Source organism: Plutella xylostella, chromosome 7 (assembly GCF_932276165.1).
Source record: "Plutella xylostella chromosome 7, ilPluXylo3.1, whole genome shotgun sequence".
Lineage (NCBI taxonomy): Eukaryota > Metazoa > Arthropoda > Insecta > Lepidoptera > Plutellidae > Plutella > Plutella xylostella.
The window spans coordinates 4,831,193-4,841,094 of record NC_063987.1 but is presented as its reverse complement, the minus strand read 5'-3'; the positions used below and the strand labels follow the sequence as shown (position 1 = coordinate 4,841,094).

General features: G+C 41.2%; 1 protein-coding gene across 3 annotated transcripts; it reads left to right on the top strand.

Moving 5' to 3' along the window:
* The first annotated feature begins 5,355 nt into the window (after window positions 1-5,355).
* Window positions 5,356-9,482, top strand: LOC119690817 (larval cuticle protein A3A-like). 3 transcript variants are annotated; one of them, XM_048622031.1, is made up of 3 exons: window positions 5,356-5,496; window positions 5,579-5,962; window positions 9,033-9,482. In XM_048622031.1, the coding sequence occupies exons 1-3, from the start codon at window positions 5,485-5,487 to the stop codon at window positions 9,369-9,371; spliced, it is 735 nt and encodes a 244-aa protein (XP_048477988.1). In that variant the 5' UTR covers window positions 5,356-5,484; the 3' UTR covers window positions 9,372-9,482. The 3 variants fall into 3 exon arrangements, with proteins under 3 accessions (XP_048477988.1, XP_048477989.1, XP_037962585.2); XM_048622032.1 differs by having other exon boundaries at window positions 5,357-5,496; window positions 5,579-6,034; window positions 9,144-9,482; XM_038106657.2 differs by lacking the exons at window positions 5,356-5,496; window positions 5,579-5,962 and adding an exon at window positions 8,415-8,566 and having other exon boundaries at window positions 8,649-9,482.
* The last annotated feature ends 420 nt before the right edge of the window (window positions 9,483-9,902 follow it).

Genomic DNA, 9,902 nt, shown 5'->3' with positions numbered 1-9,902 from the left:
TTCATGAATTGTTCCATGAATTTTATATGCCTATCTGGCCCCTACTATACAATATTCCCTGCAAAAAAAGTATAAATAAATGATCATACAGGTCTTGAATATTTTAAGTTATATAATTACTTTTAAACAAGATATAATTTTAATTGTACACGATGGGCTGATGAGTTGGTGGTTCCAGCATAAAGTAATTAATAATTAAGTTGAGATTGAACGTAATTAAAATGAGTCTTTTATGTAAACATCTTGTCTTTTATTGTTTATGATGGTTACAATGTATTTAAGTAAGTATTATGTATAAACGTAGGTATATATTTTATCTTATTATTACGTAGATAGTACACATGTACTAAGTACTTAAATATTTTTAAAGATAGGTACTTAGATACAATATTGAGATAAAAAAAATCAACTACAAGAACGAATCATGATTCTACTAATAAAATTCAGCATTTCAATTAAAAGTAATGATATGTGCACTCTTATAAGGTCAAACCGTTTCTCAGTACGTAGAGTGTGAGTACTGCGCAGGCGCAGAGGGGCCACTCTATATGACGAAAAACCAAGTTTCGGCACGCTACTGCGCGACCCACGACTCTATCTCGTTGTATTAAACGTGCCAATTGCACAACAGCTCAAGTTCGTTGGTTTTTCTTCAGCATAGAGTAAACCTTCGAGCCGCAGAGTGCCCTTTTGACATATGAAAAGATCCTTACGAATCTGGGTGAGACCAATTTGTGGATTGTGCAAGTGTCGACCTACTAGGTACCTACGGTAGTGATAATCATAAGTCTACACTAACTACAGTTTAGTGTCGTAGGGCCGTATGATAATGTTTTAAATAGCTTATAAGCTTTCAGTAAAAAGTATCAACTACAGCCCATCTAAAAAGACATGAAAACGGAACTGGATTCTAACTAAGCTGGTATTTCATCGGTGTACTTATTACCTTTATTTCATCTATAAAAAAAGAGATTATCAATCGATATAAAAAATACATGTATTAAACTATAAATGAATAACTGAAGATGATAAAAAGTCATATAGTATGTAGGCGTTCACTTACTACACTTACTAAGCGTAAAGTCAACCAACGTGTGATATCCTTGCGCAAATTGTATGGTTGGGTGTGGCTGCTTGCACAATGGTAGGTAACAAGAGCACTAATGACAATGCTTGTCTGAACTAAAAGTGAATCCTACGATCAAGTTCTTATTTACCTATTGTTCGCTTATATGAAAGATATGTCGTCCGTTTAAAACAACTCATTTTTATTTCATTCATTTTTGCCGTATAGCGACGCCATTTGGAGTAAATTATGAGTGTGCGTACGAGTATATTCTGCGTAAGTGCTTACAGAACGATTAACATTGCAGTGGCGGAAAAAGTTTACCAATGATTAATGTTAGTCAGTTCTTAATTCAAAAATATGTAAGTACATGAATATGTAAATACAGATAGGTGTAGGTATTAAAGTTTTATGAACGTGTTTATAACAATGTTACAAAACTTAACTTTCTCTGAATGTTGTGACGACATTCAGACTTCAAGTTTCAATTGAAACAATCTGGATAGATGTAAGTCAAGATATCAACCAAATCTTCGTGACTTTAGTGTCGTAATAAACTTACTTAAAGTATGTAGGTACTGTTCTCCTATTCAGAGCTACTAAGCATTTTCAAGGAATCAAACCTTTAATACAAAAATCTTCGATAGACAAGGGAATGTTTTGGTATCGTTAACAGTTAAATATTTTTCGCAAGTATTACTGTAAAGTAGCTTCCACTGTTCATTTTCATAGCAAATGGTCACACCTAGTGTGTCTCTCACTCTTCAGTATAGTTATTTATTGACTAATGGCATAAAAACCAGCTGTTTTTGCTTGAACTTTTGACGATTTTAATGGATGTCCCGTAGGTAAGCAGCATTATCTCGGCGGAAAATATCTAAATCGGTTATATAATTTAAGAGTAATTTTTTTTCAAACTTGTATTAGGTTATAAGTAAATTAGTATAATGAATTGATAAGGTATCCTGTCTACAAAGTTCCATAAACAACGTCACTGTACAACACATTATGGCTTCACATTAAGCTCCACTAAGCTCGTTTTGTGCTATAATTGCAGCTTTAATGATTACGGCAGTCGTCGCCGCGTGTAAGATGCCAACACTATTAGAACTTCATGCAACCTCATTTGAACCAACTAATGTTATGCCGTTAAATTAACACGCTGTTTACGCTTTATTTATTTGTACTGAACTTAGATAATATAATTTTGAAACCAAAAATATTGTGTGGGAAAATGAATTGCTGTTTTATATGAATTTAAATACATACATACACATTACACATTATAGTGATAAAACATAAATAAAATATGTATTGAATTTACTTACCCGAAACTGGTAAGCACTTTACAATATGAACGATGAAATTATAAAAACTTGATATAGGTATATAATTATCTAATATAATATATAATTCACTGTTCGATGGAAAATATTTAACTTACTTTTAAAAAGTGCCTCGAATCATAATGGCTACGAGCGTGCTACGAAGTTTTTGTTGCCGCTACGAACATACAGATCTCATTTTCATACAAAAGACATCAACGTGCGCGTTTATTGTAAGTTCTGGGTGAATAAATGCAGTGAGGTACGACCGTATTCATCTTAGGTACTTATTATGTACCTACTTACCTGCATTTTTTGGTAATATAATTATGTATAGTTAATTACTAAGACGATAAAACTAGAACAATTTAAAATTGGGTAAATATTTTCTGGAATTTTATTTATTGATATAATTGATTAAAACTAGTTGATGTACTAATAAATTACAATTTCAATAAACATGAGTGTAAAAATACTGTTTTTAAGTACTTAGTTATAACCTATAAATATGTGCAACTTGTATGAAAACCTCTCCATATTATATTTATAGTCCATTCAAGAAGTTAAAAATAACATTTTTATAACAGAAATAAAGTAATTACTTGAACGAGTGCAAGTGTGACGTAGTAGGTTCATACGGGCAGTAATACAGAGTTGCGCCACAAGTAGACACGACCGCTAAGGAAACCGGTACCCACATAATATGTTTAACATGTCTCTAAGCTTTAAACTTCCAAACTCTATTACACTTGTATGTACACCAATGAGCATGCCTGGTTTTTGTTTGTGATTTACGTCATGTCTTTATAGCTAAACAATAAGTTCGCGGATTCATTGGGCAGGTAGCAAAAAGCCTAAGTACAGGGGCAGAGAAGCTTGGCCCCTCTCACAAGCACTGTTACTATTAGAGGGGGTTCCGGTTTCTCAGCCCGTAACTGTACTTCACTAAAAGTGGTGTTTTAATAAATTCCCCAAGTCTACAGTTCCAGTGGTAACCTAATGCGGAGCAAGTCAAACTGGAGCTTAAAATCAAGATCTGCTTTACTGTACAACCTTCAGCTCGCAATACAATTATAATTAAGATGGAGACATTAGCAAATGCACTTTATTTTACAATGTGATAAGTACAAGAATTTTAAATACAAGAATTAAGATTTTATGAAGAAAAAAAGCTCAATTTTTCCAAAAAATCCTTGGCATTTTCAGACTAATATTATCTACCTAAGTGCTTTTCGCTCTGAACTTACAATTCAACAATTTTTTTACCTACCTCATACTATCTTATAAAGTCAAATTGATATGCATAAAAACTATTATGGACAACATAGGCTACACTTTGAAGCAGCTAACCCGATAGTTAACACAAGCTACATTGTACTTTACATAACATAAAGCCAGTTGTCTCAAATTGCCCCACATATCGGAGCAGCCTTGAAGCAGTCTTGAATGGAACAACGGCTGTTCGCCCGCAACAAGACTAGTGTGAACTTGCCCTTGCGACGATCTCTTAATGGTTCCGGTCAATAGCGTTACGTAAGAAATGGCTCCGATTTAAAATTAACCAAAGCTATGGATTTACCGTATGCTAAGTACTGTATTTTTTGGCTTAAAATAGGGATATGAGTATGTTGGACCCAAATGCAGAGAGCCGTTATAAGTTAGACTTGTGTAAAAATTACTTAATCTGTGCATAATAAATTATAAACATAAACCGTGTTTAGCTGCTAATTAAAAAGCTAAATCGTCCACCACAAGACATATAAGGCTCTTTCAAATAGAGCCACAACCACAACACTCGCTTTTCGGTCTTTATCATCATTCAACCACAAGAAACACATTCCAGTTGCTCTTTTAAATAAGACATGGGCTCCTCGAGTGGTAAAGCCCATGTAATTGATAATACATCGCGGCGGTCGAATCTGTCAAGGCAGCATTTCGCCCTGAATAACGATCAGTTGGTGCATTGCTAAATACTCTCGCTACGTCCATTGTCGGTTTGAATGTCACTGTGATCGACACTGGGAGATAGCGGCAATGAGAGACAATGTCATTAATAAACAAGCGGCTCCTGTATCGTTTTTTTTTTGTTTCTAGGATGGTATAATAATATGATTCCTAGGCCCTAGGGCCTGCACGAACCAACATTTTTTATAGCGCGACTCTTTGTGACATGATTTTTAAGTCGCACTTAGTATTTATATTTTTTCCGTCATCTCAAATGTTATATTTATGCGAAGAAAATATCGCATTCCTTGTTTTACATTAGAATAGCATTGAACGCTACCAGTGTAAATTAAAGTTAAATAAAACCTAAGTAACCATGCACAATCAAGTAAAGGATCAAACAAGTATGTACGTATAATAATAAAAAAATCTGTGCCTACTTCAAGTTTAGATATCCCATAAGTAACAACTATACATAATTCCCTGTGTCTGCAAAACCTTTACGAATTAACAATACAACATCATACCTTTTGTAAATACGTCGGTATATAGGTACCTAATCTAACCGCAAATTAAAGTTCACACAACAGATGTACATGAAATTACCGCCGCCTATATGTAAACGAAGATCCACTGAACTTTAGAATAGTGATTGTTGCGCCCTATTTAACAGAATAATAAATTATACTTAAGAAGGTCTCTATTGATAAGCATTTTCTTGCATATTATTAACAACAAAAACAGTCCTTCGAATACCTTTTTGTCTGAGTGTAAGAAAGAAAATCGATTGTTCACATCAGCATTTATAAAATAACAGCCGAAAAGTAAGTATGCCCAACTGTTCATATCGTGCGCTTTGGGACTTTTGTGTCGTTTATTGACGAAAGCCAATTTGCGTAGTCTTTATTCTAATTTAAAAACTCAAAAGTCTGACTTACTTACTTGATTTCTGCTGAAATTGCCTCCATTGAAAATAAACTTCGTAATTCTTTACCACGGGATGAACTGGGAACAGCTGCGCAGCGCCCCGGGCCGCCCTCACGGCCGCCCCCCGCGCGCCGGTGAAAGGGTGCGCCAACACCTCGCCGGTATAAAAGCTGCCAGCGCTCCCCGACCGACATCATTCGATCTCCATCCACACTCGACACAATGGCATTCAAGGTACTACGCCGCTCCACATGTGCAGTGCAGTGACTCGTGGGATACAAGTGCAGTGAATCTAATAGTTGTTTTGTTGTTTCAGTTGGTAATCCTCGCCGGCCTAGTGGCGGCCTGCAGCTGCGGGGTGGTGCCCGCCGCGCCGCTCGCCTACGCGTCCGCGCCCCTGTACCACTCTGCCGCCCCCGTGTACCACTCCGCCCCTGTAGCCTACGCCGCCCCCGTGGCCAAGTACGCCGTGGCCGCCCCCGTCGCCAAGGTAGCAGTCGAGGAGTACGACGCTCACCCGCAGTACAGCTTCGCGTACGACGTGCAGGACGGTCTCACCGGAGACTCCAAGAGCCAGCACGAGTCCCGCGACGGAGACGTCGTGCGCGGCTCCTACTCGGTCGTCGACCCCGACGGCACCAAGCGCACTGTCGAGTACACCGCCGACGACCACAACGGATTCAACGCTGTCGTGCACAAGGAGCCCCTCGCCGTCAAAGTGGCGACCGTCACCAAGGTGGCCGCCCCCGTCGCCTACGCCGCCCCCGCGCACTACCAGCAGTACGCCGCCGCCCCCGTCCAGTACGCGGCCGCCCCCGCCTACTACTCGGCCGCCCCCGCGCACTACGCCGCCGCCCCCGTGGCTAAGCTGGCCACGCAGGTCGCGTACTCCGCCCCCGTGGTGCACGCCGCCCCCGTCGCCAAGTTCGCCGCCCCCCTGACCTACGCCGCCGCCGCCCCCGCCTACTACCACCACTGAACTCATGCCAAATACAATCACCACTAACGTATTGCTTTATAATATGTGACACGTGGTACAAACTCATTAGGATAGGTACATAATTTATAATTTAATAAATATTTTCTATCCTCAAGTAATTCATTTTATTTTACGACTCCAATATTTTTTTTAACTCTATTAAGTAGAGAGTTAGTTATTGATAGTCCAGGCAAGTATACATACGTATTTTCAAGGAAACCTCCGATGTAGCCTACCCGCGTGTTAATTAACACGATTCATGGTAGATCTCAGGACGAGTTGAATACATGGGATACCTACTGTTTTGAATTTTGGCTTTAATCATTTTCGATTGTAGGTATGCTAAGTAATAAATATGGAAGGGCTTTTAGGTCTTACTCCACCATGCTGGATTGGTGCAGGTTAATGGACCCCAACACAAGTAAGCTTGTGCTGAGAGAGTTGTCGTGTTAGTGGTCAACCCGACTGTCATATGTTTTCAAGCTGCCCGAAGCCCTCTGACAAGGCTCCGACTACTGCCGAAACCGCAAACGGGACCCAAGGCTTAACGTGCCGTCCGAAGCACGGAAGCGCCCATTAAACGACCACTTGAAAGCAATGACCCATCCATTGAGTGACCGTGCCACGTGTTGCTTAACTTCAATGATCAGATTACGATCACTGAAGCTTGCTCGACTTCTTACGGACGCTATATATATACGTAGCGTACACGCATACATGTGTTGCAAAAAGGGTATAGTAAGACGTAAGGGTTTATTTTTCGTTTAATTTTCAAAATTCCTAGAACAAAAGTTGTTCAGAATAACCCCCTGTGTCACCCCTTTTCGGCTTAGTATACCGTTTTTGCAACACTCTGTAACTCTATATTATATTATACCTACGAGTACTTTAAAAACAATTAAATCCAATCAAATTTTATACAGAAACTACAGATATTCTTATTTACATTTTCAACCCATTATTTCCAAATACAGAATATCAAGGTTAAACCGATAAAGGAATCATCATCATCATCATCATCAGAACGTATACGTCCACTACTGGGCATTTATATATATAACTATAAGTAGGCCTTCCATCCATCTGGGTCCAGCAAGCTAGAGGCCGTTCTACCAAAGCATACGTACCTATTTGGTTTACTCTACACTATGCGACATTTTCCTATTCGTATGTTCTCATTTACTAAAACAAATTTAAAGCTTTTTGAATATAGGTACCTTAAGTAGGTATACCTTCTTGATACCTTAATAGCTATCTAACGTATTATGCACCTGAATAAAAGGCAATTATGAATTATCTACATAATACGTCAAATATGATGCAATCCTTCAGAGAAACCGCGAGAATAATTCGAGGATGAGGATGGTAAACGTTAAATCGTCATTTGCCCAGTTTTTCCCTAATAATGCAACAACGACGAGTAGTCGTCTTAACCCTACATTTTCTTGACCAGTGATAATGATAACCCAATTCGAAGAAAACTGGCCAATTTCGTTCATACGTAATTTGTAACACATCATTTTGCTTAATGTAACTACAATCGGAATAAGTATTTTGTATATATACCTACAGATAACTAAGTACTTAATTAAAAACTATTTGTTTTTTTTTCTTTTGCTACACTAAACTACACACGACAGCGACAGCTCGGCGACTAGAATCGGCTACGGAGATACGGCAAGTTGTCTTGGCCTGTCTACAGCCTAATTTGGCCTTTGATACAAAAGTGAGAAAATTTTACGCATGCCCGAGAAGAATATGTGACGAAGCTTCGCAAATAAGCTGACACTCTAGAGTATTATAGATACCTAGATGATCAGTTGAATGTGACAACCATTAAGTACCTACGTTACTGTATGTTTCTATGTGGCTCAGTATCTAATATAAAACACACAACATTATCAATTACCCAGAAATACCCCTTTACAAAACAACATTAAAATGATTTCACACTTACATAGAGCTATGGTAGCGGGTGCGTTACAGGTGAATTGAATAAATCAGTTTATAATGTTTATTAAATAATAGCTTTTTATACCTATATGCACCATTTCAACACATGTCATATTATATCATTTACGTAGTATTATATCAACTAGAACTTAAAAGTATAGCAAAACATGAAAGCACAAAAGCCATTTCTTTTCATCTCTGAGTGCTCAAAGGATGTCCGGAGCGGCTGCGCATCGCCCCGGGCCGCCCTCACGGCCGCCCCCCGCGCGCCGGTGAAAGGGTGCGCCAACAACACGCCGGTATAAAAGCTGCCAGCGCTCCCCGACCGACATCATTCGATCTCCATCCACACTCGACACAATGGCATTCAAGGTACTACGCCGCTCCACATGTGAAGTGCAGTGACTCGTGTGATACAAGTGCAGTGAATCTAATACCAGTTTGGTTGTTTCAGTTGGTAATCCTCTTGGGCCTGGTGGCGGCCTGCAGCTGCGGGGTGGTGCCCGCCGCGCCGCTCGCCTACGCGTCCGCGCCCCTGTACCACTCTGCCGCCCCCGTGTACCACTCCGCCCCTGTAGCCTACGCCGCCCCCGTGGCCAAGTACGCCGTGGCCGCCCCCGTCGCCAAGGTAGCAGTCGAGGAGTACGACGCTCACCCGCAGTACAGCTTCGCGTACGACGTGCAGGACGGTCTCACCGGAGACTCCAAGAGCCAGCACGAGTCCCGCGACGGAGACGTCGTGCGCGGCTCCTACTCGGTCGTCGACCCCGACGGCACCAAGCGCACTGTCGAGTACACCGCCGACGACCACAACGGATTCAACGCTGTCGTGCACAAGGAGCCCGCGGCGGTCAAGGTCGCCAAGATCGCCGCCCCCGTCGCCTACTCCGCCCCCCTGGTCCACGCCGCCCCCGTCGTCGCTAAGGTCGCTACCCCCGTGGCCTACCAGCAGTACGCCGCCCCCGCGCACTACCAGCAGTACGCCGCCGCCCCCGTCCAGTACGCGGCCGCCCCCGCCTACTACTCGGCCGCCCCCGCCCACTACGCCGCCGCCCCCGTGGCTAAGCTGGCCACGCAGGTCGCGTACTCCGCCCCCGTGGTGCACGCCGCCCCCGTCGCCAAGTTCGCCGCCCCCCTGACCTACGCCGCCGCCGCCCCCGCCTACTACCACCACTGAACTCATGCCAAATACAATCACGACTCACGTATTGCTTTACAATATGTGATACGTGGTGCAAACTCATTAGGATAGGTAATTTATAATTTAATAAATATTTTCTATCCTCAACCTATGTGTTTATACTCAATATAATAAAAAAGACCTAGTTAATTAAATTAGACGATCGGATGGCGATGTCGCAGTGGCTATATAGTTGACTCTGACTGCTATGGCGAGGATCCCAGGTTAGATCCCCAAACGGTACAGATGCTTGTCTCCGGGTTTAGGAGTTAAACACCTAAATCCTTAAATAAATGGCACCATTTCGAAGTCATTTATATGTAGACGTAAGTAGGTATCGCATTAAATGTTAAGTTGATTCGATCATTACTTACCGCATATGCACATTGAACAACAGAACTACGGGTGTCTGTCGATCTATGGTTGAACTCTAACCTTGATATTTCCATGTTTCCCACGCCGAGATGAGCAGGTGTTACAAGTTTGTTAGGCATATTGATGTTTGTAAGTAGGTACATAAGGTACGTC